General features: G+C 38.5%; 1 protein-coding gene across 2 annotated transcripts in view; it reads right to left on the reverse strand.

The window, feature by feature from the left end:
• Positions 1–19,196, reverse strand: part of LOC103041895 (protein sel-1 homolog 3) — a 30,112-nt gene that overhangs the window by 3,739 nt on the left and 7,177 nt on the right. For both annotated transcript variants that reach the window (XM_007233408.4, XM_022677555.2), the window contains exons 5-21: positions 15,413–15,528; positions 14,927–14,991; positions 14,494–14,617; positions 12,848–12,980; positions 11,969–12,109; positions 10,779–10,999; positions 10,519–10,698; positions 9,209–9,331; positions 8,323–8,463; positions 7,735–7,797; positions 7,156–7,332; positions 6,256–6,383; positions 4,853–4,936; positions 4,359–4,440; positions 2,785–2,860; positions 2,379–2,473; positions 1,973–2,094 (exon numbers count right to left, since the gene is read on the reverse strand). In XM_007233408.4, the coding sequence (XP_007233470.3) occupies positions 1,973–2,094; positions 2,379–2,473; positions 2,785–2,860; positions 4,359–4,440; positions 4,853–4,936; positions 6,256–6,383; positions 7,156–7,332; positions 7,735–7,797; positions 8,323–8,463; positions 9,209–9,331; positions 10,519–10,698; positions 10,779–10,999; positions 11,969–12,109; positions 12,848–12,980; positions 14,494–14,617; positions 14,927–14,991; positions 15,413–15,528 (2,071 nt within the window). The remainder of the gene's footprint in view (positions 1–1,972; positions 2,095–2,378; positions 2,474–2,784; positions 2,861–4,358; positions 4,441–4,852; positions 4,937–6,255; positions 6,384–7,155; positions 7,333–7,734; positions 7,798–8,322; positions 8,464–9,208; positions 9,332–10,518; positions 10,699–10,778; positions 11,000–11,968; positions 12,110–12,847; positions 12,981–14,493; positions 14,618–14,926; positions 14,992–15,412; positions 15,529–19,196) is intronic.

The following is a 19,196-nucleotide window of genomic DNA, read 5'->3' on the forward strand; positions in this document are numbered from 1 at the left end:
AGCCATACTGTCTGCTGACCGGCGCCAGAAAGCAGAAATGACTCCGCTTACCAGTCGTAGAACGGAAACAGGCAGCGCAGTCTCATGCATCTAGCCAATTTGATTTAATTACAATTTATTCAAGTATTTGGAAAACAGTTTTAGCTGCATTACAGTTACAGCTTTTTAAGCAGTAATTTTGTTTAATTCCATTTCTTAAAGTTTCTGCTTCTAATCCACATCTTCCTGTTCCAGATCCAGGCCCTGGTGGCAGCTGGCCCGAAACCCACCTACAGAGACTGTCTATCACATAGTTCCACCTGAATATTATACATTTTGCCATGGCCAATTTACCTGGAGAACCAGACGAACACTAGACTACTCTAGACAGCAAGGAGCGAAGACTGCAGTACACTATACAACAATTTTTCAAAAGAAAGGGACTTCAGATGGTGCTCTGAGGGATGCCAAAGAAGAATAAATCTTGGTTACATTCCAAAACGAAGAATGTCTGTAATGTAGCGGATATGTAAGAGTCTTTATTTGATTCTTTGGGGTTTCTTTATTTAATTTGAAAGTTCTTTACCCTGTTTATGGAACCAAATAAGGTTCTTCTACAGCATCATAGATCCATTTAAAAACCCTTTATTAAACCATTGTTTAATGTCAAAGTCTCCATCCTTACTGCATATTTGTAAAATACCCTCATTTTTCGCACTATAAGGCATACTGGAATTATAAGGTGCACTATCAATAAATGTCTATTTTCATACATAAGGCACACTGGATTATAAGTCGCATTATGCTACACTAGTAAGGAACAGGGGTCTCGCCATGTTATTGTTCTAATTTAGCAGGTCTTGCCGCTAGGTGGCGTAAACTAAACAAAACTGCAATTCTTAAAAAAAATATATATATATATATTTTAAAGTCAAACGATCGCTGTATATTAATCTACAAATATTTCTCTCCTAAAAACTATTTATTTGGGCGAGTAAAGTGCTTCCAATTATTTACAGTAAGCTTAGATTGTACTAAGGCCAGCCGTGGCGCACTAACAATTTCTGGGTAAATTAAAGGATTTTAAGTGCCCCTTATAGTGCAAAAAATACTGTACACGTCAGGGAGTTAGAAACAACCATGAAGACATCTAGGATTTTTGAGGAGTGAAAAAGGGTAGCAAGTTGAGAAAAATAAGAAATTTGTGAAATAAGCTGAACTAAATTAGACATCTGGATGAATACATATTGTCAGGTAATCACTGAGCTTTAGTAAGGTTTGCTAACCATAGCTAGGCAATTTACCACCACCACTAAAATAGCAGAGACAGGCAATTTGGACATTGCAAATGTATAGTGTATATTTACTGATCAGCTACAGAGTAAGACTCATTGTCACTTGTCCCTGTGTGTAGATCTGGCAATCTGTGTGAGCTTCATGTCTGGGGATGAGCAGGTAGGGCAGAAAACTCTATCCATTGTTTGGAAATTTGAGTCCTGTATCCATTTTGCACACTAGCTTGCATTTATTACTGTTCTTTTAAATAACTCAGTCTTGTCCCTTTTTTTTACCATTTTAAAGCATATCATTTAGTTTGAATAAATTTGGTGCATCCCTAGTAGAAAGAAGCCAATACAGAAAAAAATCCTTTGCATTTCATCCTCTATTGAAGCTATAGACTCAGTAGACCACTTGGGGGTGCACATGTCATGTCTGAGGCAGCAAAAGTGCACAAATACTGCAAGAAATATGAGCGTGAAAACATTTCTACATAAAAAAAAAATATTTAGCATTTGCTCACATTTTAAGACTGTACCCACTCAACACCCATGCCACCCTTAATACATCTAAAAACCCATAATTTTATCACGGTTCAATTCAATTTGATGTATGTCTGATTCCACACACAAATGAGAATAGGGGAGCTGCTGTAAATACACACTACTGGCACACAGAATACAGAACAAATATAACAAGTGTTTTAATTCCCCACCTCAGTAAAAGTTGCTCCACCACAGTGCTCTTATCCAGCTCTGTCCGAATCTTCATCTGCTCCAGAACACTTGTAGAAATACTGTATCCTTCCTCAGCCAAAGATGCCAGGTTATATATTCCCTAAAAGCATGAGCACAACATCAGACAACATCTAAAACATTTATACTAAAAGTTAAATATAAGTTCATATATCACACTTTATATGACCATAAATCAGATCATTCTGAGTACAGTATTCTAAAAACCCTGTTTTTCCTGTAATTTGTAAAATTTGTAAAATACCAACAGGGAATATATAATATTTTGACAAAGAGAAATCTACAACCAAGCGTTATTGAAGAACGTGTGTATTGGATATCACAATTAAACACTGATTTAGAGGTGAGTGTGATTGTGAGTGGTACCTGAGGACTGCCCAGTAGTGCTGCTCTGCTGTACAACCCTATAGCCTTTACCATATCACCCAGAGAGCTGTAGTGATCCCCCATTTTCAGAAGACCTGGTAGGAAAAGTGGAGATGTGAATGCTACACAAGTCCTATATACACACACAAACCATTTGTGCTTAGGACCCTAAAAGGGCTAGAAGCGGCCCTGGCCACACCTCACAACCTACAGGACTTACAGGATCTCCTGTGCTAAAATCTTGGGGCCACATACCACATTACCCCTTTGAAGTCTTTGTGACACACCTTGACAAATTAGATTGTTTTGGCAGCATGAGGGTGACCCTGGCAATAACTGGTGATTTTAATGTTATGGCTGACTAAGTAAGGATATTGAACCAGCACACGCAAGGTTGGGAACTTACCAGATGGATGAGGAACGTGGTTATAGGTGGAGTAGTTATGATACCTCCACTGACAGCTAGAATCGTGCTTCAACACCTGCAGTGAAAAAAAGATATAATTTCAATGCATATTATCTAGCTTTGCTATCATGCAGGTTTTAGCTGGGCAACGCAGACTGATGTGCTAAAATTCATGGGGCAGCAGCAGTATGTAAATTTATTATGAAGTGTATAAATTGTGAATACTGTATATTGTGACTGAAATAAGAGAGTTCTGAAATTGTGCAGACATTTAATATTTTCCTCAATCCACAGTGTCACATTTGTACCAATATGTTATGAAAGACATTACCACCCACGCAGTGATTGTGACTGGCCGTGTCTGGCTAGAAATGTATGTGTGAACAGAAGACACCAAACATACAGTATACTGCAGGTCAATGCAGCATTTTTAGCCTCTATGAAAAATGGCAAAAGTCATGGGATATGGTAGTAAACTCACGGCCCAAAATATTTTGTATATCACTCTACTGAAAAGTACTGTATTATGCCCATTTTATACATAGCATTGTATAATAACATATAATATATAATAATATAATAACATAAGTGTCACATGAGTGTCTATGAAGGTCTGTTATTAAAGTTTGTATAATGCTAATGAGTGGTCTTAAGCTTTCTTGAATTGTTAGCTACATTAGCATCTTGACTCCTGTGCATGACTAAAGAAGCAAACTTGGTAAAATGGCTCCTTCAGAGATCATGATTATAATGAGGTGAATTTCCAGTTTGGAGGTCCCTCAGGCTTAAATGTGGTTACACTTACACTGTAGGGCTACAACAATTAGTCAATACAATCGACAGTGACGATTATAAAAAAAAAACTGTCGACACTACTTGTAACAGCACTTCACTACCCAATGTGCTGTGGACAGAAACGCAATAGGAGGTTTATGGCTGCTCTCGTGCAGGCCAGACCAGGGACAGAGACAGAGTTTATTATGAAAGGGGGTAGGCTAGGACAGTGAGGGACAGGCAGGGTCAGTAACAGAATGTAATGTGCTGAAAGGTAAAAGGTAATCAATAGAATAGGCAAGGCAAAAGACGATAAACAGTAATACACAAAAGGGTCAGAAACGTAGTAGGCAAAACAATAAAACATGTCATAGAGAAGCTAGGAAAACTATTTTAAGTACTCATCACTTGAACTGAGCAAACTGATGGGTATATGTACCAGGGAGGACAGGTGGAGCCAATTAGTAATTAGGAGGGAATTAGCGGGAACGGCGTAGCATCATGTGATCAGTGGAGTCAGGGAAGTGGGTGCATGCTGAGAAGTTGAGACTTGATAAAACACTTTAGCATTCTTGACTTGGTCACTCAACTTGGTCACGTAAACTGGTTACATTACATTTTCTCAGTAAATATCACAACATTTCACATTTAAACGTCTTCTGGGCCTTTAAATCTGACATTATGCTGTTTCTATCAATACCCACAGGAAGCAGAGATGAAGAGCATGGCAGAAATAATTATTGATAAAAAAATTGCAGCTCTAGCACACTGTGAAATATTTCCCTGCTGTAAGTTCATACCTCACAAAGGTGGGCAGCATTGTTCTGTGCCACAACAAGACCAGTCTCTGCCAGCATAGCATATTTCACCAGAGCCTCGTCCCTAACACAAAACACAGCACACACACATAATGAAGTCAAATGCACGTTTTTACACAATCCAGCGTCAGTTAGAAAAAACTGCTTTGTCACACTGACTTGTTAAGTTGCAAAGACATGAGTAATAGCAGAAGTAATGGTACAAATTTCAGTGAAAACAAGGCAGAATAGGACTGATGAGATGAATGAATGGGTGTACACTTAATGAACAAAATGTCCAAATGTTAGTGGACAAATTTAAGTGGCTTGTCTAGTCTAGTCTGAATAGAATAGTATAGCCAGTTCTCAAAATAATCAGGATATACTCTTTTAAATACCCTTAATTTCAGAAGAAAAAAGCAAATGAGCAGGTCTTCTAATATTTCTGTGCATAGAATGTATAAATCAAAGGATGAATTAATAAATGTGTCTCTTACCATGATCCCTGCTGGTAGGTTTTCAGAGCATCTTGGACACTGAAGCCCAGGTGACCATTCTTTTCACTGACCTGCTTCAGTAGACTGTGGAAGTAAGCAGTGAAATCTAACCAAAACAAACTCATGCCAAGTTTTAGCCAGTCTTAGTCTAGTCATACACCGGCATGCCAAATGTCATGAGGGAAGAACTAGTTATCCTATCCCATTACTTTTGCCATGTTCATGAAAGAAAAAAGAAAACCACACTGATATGTCTGTAGGGTCTGCCAGAATAGCTTGTTTGTATGTAGAGCCAGATGTGTTAAGACAATGGTGATCATTGTCTCTCAATGCACTGTCCACTTTGGTTGGTAATGCCTTCTATGACATATTACAGTATTTCTTATTCTGTGATTGTTTTTTTTTTTCAATTGATATAAGCTGTACAAGGATATCATAGTAATGTTAGCTGAGCTAAAATGAGAGACTGCTACATTGTGAATGTTTTATTAACTGTAAAACTAATCTAACTTTACCCACTGCAGAGTTTTCAAATGCAATTTCATGATATTTCATAAAACCCAGAAGCAGTAGCAGCAACAAATGGCAGCAAAAAATAAATGTAATAGGAACATCACAAATCTAGACATAGGCCCAATCCTATTTCACCCATTGGCCCCACCACTTAGCCCAACCCTCTGTTTTTCGCATACATCTAAGCATAGACTGTCCCGATTCTTGTTAGGCTGGAGGGGTAGGGGTAGTGTTGGGGCTACATGACCCTTTAAACTGATCTTTCAGAGGCACACTCAAAACAGAGGACTATAGAAATCACTGGCAAGATGGCAGCACAAGCGACCAAAGAACCCCACACAAATTGGAGTATTTCCCTTGATAAAAATGACAATAACCACTATATTATCAAAGTGTAATGTGTAGTTTCAATGTTTTATGGACATTTTCTTCATAACAAATATAAAAATGCTAGTAGTTCATTTCAGAATCTAGCTAACTAGCTAACTTTCCTGTTCCACAATAAATGGTGAAACAGATGGCAGCATTTAAAGTGAAATAGAACAATAAAAAAATAAAAGTTAATAAAAGCTAAATTTAGCTCCCCATCACAGAGGAATTAAGGAATGGACAACAATAGTTTGCTGAACTTGATCGCTCCATTGCTATATATCTTTATCTATACATCTGTATCGAGTGCTTGAAGAGAAGGATTTCACCCCTTCCTCTCAAAACTCGATTTCAAGAGAAAGTGTTACAGTCAAAAACAAGTGGTAGGGTACAAAAGAGAAATGGGACTGGGCCCAAATGTAGACCTCAAGTTGGATTAAGGCAAGCTTCTCTCAGTTATGTGGAAAGTGTATTAAAGTCCTCATTGCAAACACTATGAAACACTTAAATCAGGAACATACATCACAGCTTTCTCGGGGTCTCTGCGGACCCCTGCTACGGTTCCTCTAGAGAGATATGATGCTGCCTCTACTGACGCCTCCACATGCCCCAGCTGACCAGCCTTCAGGAAACACTGAAATGCAGCTGTCTGAAACACACAGCACACACACACAATACTTTCTTTTTAAATTGAGCTAGTTGTATGATTGATTCTTCCTTGTACTTGAAATGTATGAAATCTATTAAAATCTATTATTGCACTTCAGAAAGCCACATATTATCCTAATTCTCAACAAACAGCTTAATGAGCTGCAAAGACACAACAGAGGTCTTGTCTTGTCAATCCTTGTCTTCATAACAGCACCAATGCTGTCATGCAAGCACTGTCAGTCTGTTCAGAGTGGTTATCACTGTTCCTGCTAAGCTAAAAGGCAAATCCTAGCCAACGCTAGTTTTTACCAGCTCTCCTCTCAAAACAAATTTAGCTGAACCAAACTGGAGCTAAACACATCATGACACAGAATTTAAGACACTGGAGTATTATTGTCAGCTGGTAAGACTCTCTAGAAGTCTAGCAGACAGCTGTATCTGGTCTAGTAGCTATGCCTGTTGTGGTGTCATTAACCTGCCAAAAAAATAGAGATAATATTTTTTGGCCTTCATAAAAGGAACATCAGTACGTTTAATTAATTATGAGCAAAAAAACAAAAGGGTAAATAGGTTTGTACCATCTATTCTGAGCATTTTTCTCACATACTATTCGTACCTCTATGACACATTTAAGAGAAACTAACCAAGCATTCAAAATAATGTATTTATTAATGCATGCATTTTAGTTTTGGCCTAAATAGTTATGAATTTATATATATATTTTTATTATGACTGTAATTTGTTGAAACATATATAAAATCCTTGCGTACCTCATTCCTTCCAGTTGTTTCGGGGTGGGCCCCTTTCAGGTGATAAACACCCAGGTTGAAGACCCCATCGCGGCTACCGTTACGAGCAGCCAGGTCAAAGTAGTGCACAGCTTTTCTGTCGTCTTTTCCCACAGTGCTGTAGTACCAGCCCAGACCATTCAGCGCAGTCACCGAGCCCTGACAGTCACAGAGAGAAATTATACACATTACACTTAAACACTTAAAACTTACACACTTCCATATTAATCACAGTAGGGCTGGGCATTATGGTAAAATATTTAAATACATTTTCATGATATATAATATTTGTCCTTAAAACACTTTTTTTTTTACTAGTTACACTTTCTGTAAATAAATGTAGAGTTGGGTCAGAGATCTTTAGACACTAATATCCTCGATATTCTTAAAAAAGTACATTGTCAATCCAAAAGATAATGTATCACAATATAATAAAATATTGTCATATTGCCCACCTCTTATTCACAGCATCCATAACCTCATATAAATCTGCCTTGCATATAAATAAAACGCAATGAATTTTACAAATTTCTCTTTAGCTATACTTGAACAAACACTCACCATGTCAGCAGCCTTTTCCAGCAGTTTCAGTCCCAGTTTTCGGTTCTTCTTCACTCCAGTGCCCTGACACACACCAACTGAATACTTAATATGACCACCATATACATTATACAGCCATAAATCAATCCTTATCCAATCAGGATCTGTAAAATCTTTCTATAACACTAAAGACACACAATCGAAAAAAGCACATAAGAGACGAGGTGGAGCTTAGTGGAGAGAGGGGCATAGAAAAAGCAGCCAATCAGTGTTTTGACTTTTTATGTCCCTGTGGATTTTTCACTCTATAATGTAGCAGTGACATAAAAAATCTTCAGAACAGACTATTACACATCTTTATAATAATTATAATATCTATCATTTTATCATCAACTGAATTGGAGTTACAGAACCATGACAAGGTTCATTTTCAACCGCTAGAGGGAGCACTAGCCAGGTTTGTAACATCAAAAGTGTATTTATGCCAGGTTATAATATTCCCCGGAAAACTGGGATAAAAATATTTTAAAAATCTAAAATAATTTAAAAAAATCAGCTGTTCCTGACCTCTGTCTGAAGCAAGTCCAGTAGATCTGAGAATTGTCTGACCTTTAGCAGGAGAATGCCGTAGTCGTACATGGCTGTAGCATCGGTCATCTGCAGTCCACTCCTTGCAAGCCATTTCACTGCTTCACTGATGTCCTTCGTCACACCATTACTGCCCCAGAACAACATCCGTGCCAGAGTTTTCTACCACAAGCAAAAAGAAGAAGAATGTTTCCATGTAAACCATTTTAATCTACAATTAAATGTCCATGCATTCACACACAACTGTAAAGCAGCATTATATAGCATTATTATCTGGTATTATATAATACATCACATAATACTGCTTCGATCAAGATATTAATATTTTTTTTGGTTTTATAATATGAATTATTTCTCATTTAAATTGAAGGAATATTGATTTTTTAAGATTTTAATATGATTTGACATTCATTAGGTTTGTTTTGCAGATCTACAACATTTGCTATTATCTGGTTAAACGTAAATTATCTTGTGGAACAGCTTCAAAATACCCACATCTGTTTACGTTATGAGGTGCTATCTTGTAAGTGAGGCTAAATGTTGGCCAGTGTACTCGTGGCAAGGCAATGTTATCAGTGCAGCATTCTTTATCTTTAGACCGATACTGTGCCATGACATTTGGCATGTCAGAGTAATTGCACTAAAAAATAGTGGGTTGAAAAATGTAGGCTGAAATCAAAGCACACTAGTCTAAAATGTCAAATTTGCCCATATTAAAGTCAAAGTAATTGTACTGCAGTGATACAGTAAAATCTGCACATATTTTCACCCATGTTCTTTAAACTACATGTGTGTGTATTGTACAGTATAAAATTCAAAACCTGGGTTGGCAATACTAAACATTAAGGTTCTTAGTCAGATCTGATTGAGGGATACTTAATCCTCTGTGTACATGGTGAAGCAGTACCTGGGACTCTATGTCTCCTCTCTCTGCCTGTAGCTTGAGAAATGGCACAACATCCCCCTCCTCCCCTGTATGCATCTGCATCTCCTGCATATTCGTCAGGTGCACATGCTCAGTCATGGATTGCTGGAAAAAAAAAAAACAACAAACAAATATTTGTTTGTGTATTACTAAATATTAGGGATGCAACGGTTCTCTGTATTTTATCTAACTGTTTGGTTTGGTCTGTTCGGTTCGGTCTGTTCGGTTCAATACACCCTAATGAACCGCAATATTTCAGTGCACGCACTAACAGAGTGAACGAGCGTGCTCCCACTGTATCTTTTTTGCCCTGCTGGTGTGTTTTCCTCCCCTGCCCTGTTCCTCAGAATATATAATATCCCAGGAACAAATCAGCGCTCTAAAGTCAGATGCTGAAGATTTGAGGGCTAATTCAACAAAACTTTCTCAGCTGTGTGATCATGGCGAGTGAACGCAAAACGGAGTAAAGGAAGTTGGAAGAGGTGCCGCCAGCTTATAAATCCGCCGTTTGGGACCATTTCGGCTTCAGCGTAGATGATAAACAAGGCAAAAAGACAGTCAGCAGACTTAAAAATAACAATAAATGTTGTGATTTGAATTAAAAAAAATTTATTTAATATAGGCTCTCTAAATGTGAGTAGGAGCACCTTGTTGATTTAAAATAGACAGGGCTACAAACGTACTGCATGTTGAAGCTAGATGATATTGATATATATATCGAAACCAAACTGATACCCTGAACCAAGAACTGCGATATGAACCAAACCGTGGCCACAATGTACCATAGCATCCCTACTAAATATATATTAAGTTTGAAATGCAGTCAGCGATCTTTCATTAAGAGGTACACTACCCAACAATAGCTTCTAAGGGCCTTTTCATTGGGCAACACCTCAGAGTGTCCCTTAAAATCAGAAAAAATATTACAACAGGATTTAAGTGTACCCTAACTAAACATACTGAAGACATTATCCGGGATGGCACCACCATTAATTTGGTGACAGTTTTGCATTCTCTTTTCAGAGAGTGTATTAAATGTGATCTCAGTCAATTTGAATGTGGCATGATTGTTGGTGCCAGAGGTGGAGGTTTGAGTATTTCTAGACCTGCTTGTGAAATTCATATCATAAAGAACGAAGGCTGTTTTTTTGTGCAAAGTGAGGCCCTATCCAGTATTAGTATAGTGTAGTATAGTGTCTACTTCAGCTTCACACTCTGGTTTGATGTTTAATGATATCCTTCAGATATACAGTTTATGTGTGTAAATACTGTAAACATTTTCAGCTGCCCACCTCAGAGTCCAGGACGTTATCTCGGTCAACGCTGGTCTGCCGGCCCACATTGGAATAGTAAGCATAAGCTATGTCCTGGTCTTTAGGGAAGCCGTCCAGTCCCTGCATGTGTTTATAACCCAGGTGAAGCAGAGACAGACGCTCATCTCCTAAAGCACCCATCAGGCTGTGCACGTGACCCTGTGGAGCCCAGAGAATTAAGATCACTCCATCACATTCTACATCACAGCTGCTGCGGGTCTTAAAGCAGAAGCTCCTACCTGTTCCTGGTCAGGAGGCAGCCCGAGGCCAGTCAGGTGCAACGTGGCGAGCATGAGGGAAGCCTGGTGATGACCCCAGCATGAGCACACCTTCAGCAGCTCCCTTACAGAGGGCACAGACTCCGGCCCCCCACCACCACCTGCCACTTCACCCAGCATCATCATCACATGCTGGACGAGCTGCTGACTTAAGAGCTCAACCATGCTGCTGCTCCACGGGTCTGCAGGAGAGGGTGAAGCAGAGTTTAGTATAGTATTCATTTTGTTTTGGTGATTGTTATGGTGTTTCTGGTGGTTGGTAAGTGGCTGATATGTTGTTGCTAGGTGGTTGTTAAGGTATTTTTAAGTGGTTCATATCTGTTTTTATTGTGTTTCTAAATAAATGTTATGGTGTTCCTGGTGTTTGATATGGTATTGGTAGTTGGCTGATACAGTGTTTCAAGGTGGTTGCCAAGGTGTTGCTAAGAGGCTGATTTGGTGTTGCAAGGTGGTTACTACACTGTTGCTAAGTGGTTCCTATGTGCTTTTATTGCACTGTTAAATGGTTATTATGGTGTCACAGGTAGTTATTATGGTGTTGTTAAGTTGTTAAGATTGCTACAGTGCTAATAAGTGTTTACCAGATGGTTGTTATGCTGTCGCTAAGTAGTTCCTATGTGTTTTTATTGTTTTTCTAAGTTATATTTAAGATGTTCTTTTTGATTGCTATGGTGTCGGTAAGTGGCTAATAGAGTGTTGCTAGGTGTTTCGTATGTGTATTATTGTGTTGCTAAGTGATTTTCATGGTGTTCTTGGTGGTTGCTATGTTGTTGGTAAGTGTCTTATGTTGTTACTACTGTGTTGCTAGGTAGTCTTTGAGAGGTTTATCAGGTTTCTGTGCTGTTGATAAGTAGAAGCTAGTTGGATGCTACATTAGGCCCAAGATGTTGCTATAGGATTTCAGGCAACTGTCAGGATGTTGCTTAGTGGTTGCTACAGTGTTGCCAGGTGAATTCTGCAAAACTGCATTGCTACGTGGAAACCGTGACTCAAAAAACTGTAAACAAGCCTGCTTTGAAGAAATCTCACAATGGAAATCAAAAGAAGCCCATTTATCTATTATCTATAACACTGTTCAATAAGCATTGATGTTTTTTGTGCATGTTCTACAATGGGCAACATGTTGAACATACCAAGCAAAGTATAGATACCTGAGATCAGTTCTTCTTTATGCATTTTAAAGATCTTCAGTACAGTGCTGTATTTCACCTGCTGATCCCAGGACCACTTCTGCACACACCTCGGCCAGCCAAAGACCCTCCTTAATTCCTCATAATAAGACTCACACACATCTGAAAGAACATTCCAAATGCTCAACTGAAGGGGTTACAATTAAACATGCACCCAAACATTTGTATATTTGCTCCTAAGATTCTGTGGAAAGGAACCTCGGTTACAAGGCTCTAGTGAAGCACCAAGCACTGGAGCACGCGTAGAACTCACAAGCACACATGATGCGTCCACTTTACTGGGCCTTCAGAACTGAGCTATATCTCTTTATTAGGATGTTCTGGTGTTGGGTTCCATCCCTTAAAATTTGCATCTTAACCACAGATGAAAGTCAGTGAATTTAAATAAATAAATAGAGCTCCTCAACACTGCAATCTGTTTGTGCTGCGTTCCAATTTTGGTGATACCCACAAAGTAACTGAGTATATTATACTAATCATTCTGTACGTTTATTATTACTGTGGGTGTAATCTATATCTATGGTTGGCTTGAACACCAGAAGTTCTAACACAAAGTAAACAGACATGCCCCCTTCTTGTGGCATCATGCAGAATAAGGTAGATACTCAAAATTACATTTACTAGAAAATCTAGGCACTTAATCAGCTTAATCAACTTCAAGTCACTATAAATCTACTCTAACATAAAGGCTTATCAGACCTACCTGTTCTTTCCTCAATGAAAGATATGCTGATTACTAGATCCATTAAACTGATCCATTACTGGATTTAAGATATTTTAAAATATTCAGTGTCACAAGGGCTTGAGCAGCAGGGTATTGTAAGTAACAGAGATGTTCACCATCAGGGGATGTGGCCTGGCTGTCCAGCAGAGCTTGTATGTAATCCTCAGTGATCTGTCTGATCTCATCACACTCTGTATGGGCTTCATCCAGCAGGTTTAAGGTCCTCAATGGAGACAGGGGATTGACCACCTTAATCAAAACAAACACAAAAATGTCAATGCATTCATAATCACACAGAATAAGCAAGAATTACTCAAGGCTAATGTATTATTAGTGTTTTTATTAAGTAAAACAGAAAAGAAGCACAATGCAAAAGATCAAAGAGTCTCAAGGAATTTAAGCTTTGAGAGGATGTAGACATTAATGACATTGTTACTGGCTATGACCGGTTAACACACAGTCATTTTTAGGAAAGATCAAGTGTGGCAAAATTGCAAGATTCATAAATATTTCTCACACTGGCCAGACTAAGGACAGACACTCACAGATAAAAATGAAAGAGTTTATTACAGAAGAGACTAGGCTTACAAGAGCTGTGAGGGACAGGCATGGTCAGTAACAAAATGGCAGCACATGTTAACAACATACCAAAGAGTAGTCAGGCAAGAAGGGCCATACAGTAAATCCAGCAAAACAAGGGAGAAGGCAACAGGTAATCAATAAAATGGGCCATGCAGAAGACGATAATCGGAACTAGGAATACTAGATTCAATACTCAGCAGTGAACTAAGCAAACAGAGGGGTATATATACTACGGAGGACAGGTGGAGCCAATTAGTAAGTTAGAGCGGGAGAGGGGAACACCATAGCATCATGTGATCAGTGCAGTCAGGGTGTGGGTGCATGCTGGAATGCCTATTGTCAGCCTCAGGACTGACAATATTTTTACTCAAATCTTGGCCATGGACTCCTACAAGAGTGTATTTATACTTGTCAGCTTTGGTTTGATTAAAATTAACCCTGCTGTGATTGCTCTGTTAGTTATGTTAGTAAAATAAACATGGACTTGCCTTTTAATCCCTGGTTCACACCAAATAAGAATTAAAATGATCCCCATTCTAAATCCATAGCGTTTAATTTGATGTGGGCCCACCCTTTGCAGCTACAACAGCTTCAACTCCTCTGGGAAGGCTTCCCACAAGGTTTAGGAGTGTGTTCCAGAAGTGTTTTTGCAAAGTCAGGAAATGATGTTGGACGATAAAGCCTGACTCACAGTCTCTTCACTAAAGAATGGACTTTTTTGCACAAGTGGCATCATATTAGGTAACATGCTGGAGTTCACTGAGCTCCTGAGATTGACCCATTCTTTCACTACTGTTTGTAGAAGCAGTCTGCATGCCTAGGTTTGTCTGCATGTCTAGTGATTGGAACACCTGAATTCACTGATTTGGAGAGGGCAAGATAGCATAGGTTATTCTGTGGCAATACACTAATTCACATGTGTATATCATAAAAAAATGTGTTTAAATACTGGTATTATAACAAAGTAATATAATAAGCCAGGATTATGCATGTGGGGTTAGATCTTTTAACATTTGTTTATTAAACAGGAGTATATATGTATTCAACATTTACAAATAGTACAATGTATCTTCCCGATGTGGGGTTAGATCTAAAGTAAAATAATTTAAAAAAATTCTGCTGGTTGCAAATGACCCACAGACACACAGTTCCACACCACCTCACATATACGTAATCTCACCTTTTCATCTCCTAGACGGTAATATCTGATTGGTCCAAAATAGCCAAAAATCCCCGGCATGTAGATGTCGCCACCAATCACAAAGAATCCTGATGTATCATTATGCAAAACGGAATCCAGAAATCTAGAACATATTATATGTTATGTTAAAGCTTAGCACTAACGTATTTAAATTGCATATTAATCAACAGACTTGCCTTAAAGTACTATCACAATATTTCTGGGTATTTTTGCTAAATTATATTCTTGGAGACAACATTGTCTTTTTTAAATTAATTTTAATCATATACTACTTTAACAAAGTAAAAATAAAAAAGTTTGTGATTTTGTATAACATTAATTAAAAAAATAAACAGCAAAAATAGATTTATGATAGAAGTACTACTCATAATTATTACTCATATGGTCATATGACTATTACAAATGGTCTTACGTGTATGTGTGTGTTGTCTCTGCTATATGCCCTGTATGATTTACATGTGTAATTTTAAGTTTTGCCTGTAAAGAGAAAATAACATAATTCAGTACAACATAAAGTAACAACTGTCTGTAAACTGCATTAAACATTAAGCATGATTTAAATATTCACACACCTATAGATTTGCACAATTTGTAAGACTGGAGTTTGCCATAAAATTGATTTAAACTGCATCAAAATATGGTGAATTAAATGTAATATTATTAATATTTAAATGCATGCATTATATTTACTTACTACGTACATTCTATTTTACATTTGAGTTAAATTTATGTTTGTACATTTTGTTCTTTTTACAAACACAAATGGGATACTCATAAAGGATTAAGCGTAGAACTCAAACCCTGTTTGCCACTTCTTCCACTCAGCTATGAGTTCTGAAATATAGTTATATTGTAATACTAATAAAAATAAACACATTATGGCTGTAAATTGAAGAACCTTTGAGTCGTGGATGAAGAGGTCCAGTCGGATCCAGGTCCGGAGCGGGAGAGACGTGTGGGCTGTGAACGCTGATTCCACTTTGGAGACCAAAAATACCTGCACTACGACATCACCTTCACAACACACACCCACACACACAAACACACACACACCCACACACAATACAAAGTTAGAGACTGTAAAGTACACTAAATAAACAAACATATCAGGAGATCTACTCATTCATTGTTCATTGTTTTATAAAATCAAATGTGTTAAAAAAAGTTCATCCTGCTTTTGTTTAGAAAACGCTTTTTAAGCATTGCTGTGAGGAATTGACTGCATTCAGCAGCAAGAGCATTAGTGAGGTCAGGATGCTGGACAATCATCACTCGTTCCTCTGAAAATTTTGAGATGAGGTAATTATCTTAATTATTAAAACCTGTGATTTTAGAGGTTTGGAATAATAACACCATGGTTTGTACATCACAAACACAAAATGTGAGTGCTTGTGAATGTTGTTTTACACTCTTAAAAATAGAGGTGCTACAAAGTGAGTTTTAAAGGGATAGTTCGGGATTTTTGACATGAATCTGTATGGCATCAACATGACCAGTGTCGTGCATTCTCACTGACTTACCCTCGACCATGTCCGCTGAGCGGAGTTCTTGTCCAGTATTGTCCGAGCCGAAAGTAGTCCGGCATGTTTGCTGGGGTCACGAAACGAAAGCGTTTTTCTTCCCAAAACAGTACGAGTGCAAAAGAGTGATTTATTTGCATAACAAAAAACGGTGTCTGCAAAAGTCACGCCTCATTATCACTGGGGCACTACTTTCATTTTGGATCAGTGCGCATGTCATTCTAACTGCGAGCAGCGCACTAGTCTTTCAGATCATTGGCTGCGCTCAGCTTAAACCAGCAACGCAAAGAGCAAGCTTTAGAGAGAAGTTTATCGGCTTTTATAAGCTTCTTGAACACAGATTTATACATTTGTATGTGTGTGTGTTAAAATGGTGCGGACTTGTGATTATCCAGGCTGTAGCAACAAAGATGTGGCTGATTCTCCGCACAGTTTCCATCGTATCCCCGTGACTGACATTGCTCTCAGGCAACTTTGGATACTTGCAATGGGCTTCCATGTGGACACCAAAGTGGTGAAAATGAAGAAGCTTCGTGTTTGCGGTGCGCACTTCAGCGAGGATGACTATGTTTCTCCATGCCCGGGAAATAGGAAGAAACGGATTTTGAAGAAATCTGCTGTCCCAACGTGGAAGAAAGTTCTCAAGACGCCGGCATTCAGGAGTGCAGGGAAGTTGCTGTTGTTTGTGATGCAGGCAGCAGCTGGCCCGCCGACGTCCTCATCAATTGACAGGTTCTGTATCTCGGGCATAACTAAATCCCACTCGTGGCAGCAGTAACATTCCACCTCTGTCGGCATTAGTTCGCACTTCAAACAAGTGCACCAGGATTTGTCGGCCACCCTTGGTATCGCAGCAGCAGCAGCAGCGGCTCCAGCTTCGGTCTCAATCATTTCTCTGTCCACCCTCTCTCTTTCTGCACGATCCAATTCGATTTGGGCAAGTTCCTCCTCAGTATACTCAGGCTCATAAAGATACCCCCTTGGCTCTGAGCGGAAATCAATATATTCCTCGTCGCTCTCGTAGTCCGACATGTTCACGAACAGTAAACAGTGAAATCGAAACCGTAGGCTAGCTGCCAGGTTGCGCAATCGCGCGCACTGATCCAAAATGAAAGTAGTGCCCCAGTGATAATGAGGCGTGACTTTTGCAGACACCGTTTTTTGTTATGCAAATAAATCACTCTTTTGCACTCGTACTGTTTTGGGAAGAAAAACGCTTTCGTTTCGTGACCCCAGCAAACATGCCGGACTACTTTCGGCTCGGACAATACTGGACAAGAACTCCGCTCACCGGACATGGTCGGGGGTAAGTCAGTGAGAATGCACGACACTGGTCATGTTGATGCCATACAGATTCATGTCAAAAATCCCGAACTATCCCTTTAAGAAACACTTTTTGGTTTCGTAAAGAATTAACTATGTAAAGGGAGATATGAATGTGATGAACCTTCACATTAGAAATGAACCTTTTTTTATATCTATGTTTCTTCATACAAATCTCTTTCACCAATTAGCTTTTAATGAAAACCATTATGGTTCAAAGAATCAAAATGTTTTAAGGCTGGAGAGTAATTAATTATCAATAGAAATAGATTAAATATGTAATAGAAAATGTATTAACGACGCTGATGATTGTAAACATGTTTCCGATATTTCAGTACACACTATTTACGAGGGGTGTGCCATCACACATCAGACATGATCTCAATAACATTTTTAAAACACGAAAAATAAGCAGACTGTTGTGGTTGATTGTTGTAATATATCACATTATTTGTGTGTTACTTTTTATTTATTACATTATTAGCAGTTTATACAAAAAGAGTTTTTAAGTTTGGACGCACCTTCCCATTCAGTGTTTTTCTTTATCTTTTTCTTTAATGTATTTTCTACATTGTAAATGAATGTTTAAGACATGAGAACAATTAAGGGACACACATGGAATTATGTCATAAACACAAAAGTGTTTGTCCTCCACAATCCCCTAATCTAAACCCAACTGAGATGGTGATTTGAGGTGATTTGGGATGAGCTGGTGCTTCACAGTGTGAAGGTAAAGCAGTAACTATTGTTCTGCACCTCCAGGAACTCCTTTATGATGCTGAGAAAACTATTCCAGGTGACTCTCCCTCATGAAGACCTGAGATTAAAATACCAAGAGTGTGCAGATCTGTCCTCAAATATAAATGTGGTACTTAGAAAAATCTTATACTTAGAAGTATGAAACATAACTTAGTTATAACTAAGTTACTTTACAAGTTACTTTATTAGCTACTTTCAGCAGCTGCAGACTCCACCTCCCGCCGCCTTAACATAAAAACTATAACCAGTTTTGCCAATACTCCCTTTATTGGAAAATGCATTTTTAACAGCAACAATGTATCTCTAGACATTTAAAGTTGAACTATTTCCTGAAAAAATATATATTTTTAATAAAAATAAAAGACCATTTGAATTAACTTAACATACATATTTTTTTAATAAAAAATTAAATATGGTCTTTCTTGATTTCACTTAACATAAATACTTGTTTTTATGAAAAAAATAAAAATAAAAATAAAGAAATTCTTTCTTGACATGACATATTTAACACTGTAAAACTGAACATTGAACCTGTTGTTCCCAGACGTTGTCCAATGCGGACCCAAACCAATAAACCACTGAAAAGGATTTAATTCTGACAGCGTTCATTTAAAGCACTGGAACTTTTCTTGTCTTTACGGTATACTCGCTCTGTGGCACAGTAAACTTGCAGACCAATTCCGTGTGGTGTAAAATCTTCTAACACTCTCCACGGCCAATCAGATCTATGCAGACCGCTGCCCTGTCTTGTGAATTGGGACGCGGCCGGGAAAAAACGCCTTCATAAAGAGATAGGGAGCCCGAGAACTGGCGAAAAAATGAAAATGGGTGGAAACTAAAGACACGCAGAGCGCGAGAGAGACAGACAGGGGAGTGTGTGAGTAAACCAATGGTCGTACCTGATTAACAGAAGCTAGACGCGTGCGATTGGGGGAGAGCGGAGGGGGATGGGAAAGGGAGTGTGTGTGTGTGTGTGAGTGAGCTGTAGAGAGAGAGAGTAACGCACAGTGACTTGGACAAGTAACTTTAATCTGATTACTGGATTGGAAATAGTAAGATTACTCGTTACTGAAAAAAGGG

The sequence above is a fragment of the Astyanax mexicanus genome, chromosome 13 (genome assembly GCF_023375975.1).
Source record: "Astyanax mexicanus isolate ESR-SI-001 chromosome 13, AstMex3_surface, whole genome shotgun sequence".
NCBI lineage: Eukaryota > Metazoa > Chordata > Actinopteri > Characiformes > Acestrorhamphidae > Astyanax > Astyanax mexicanus.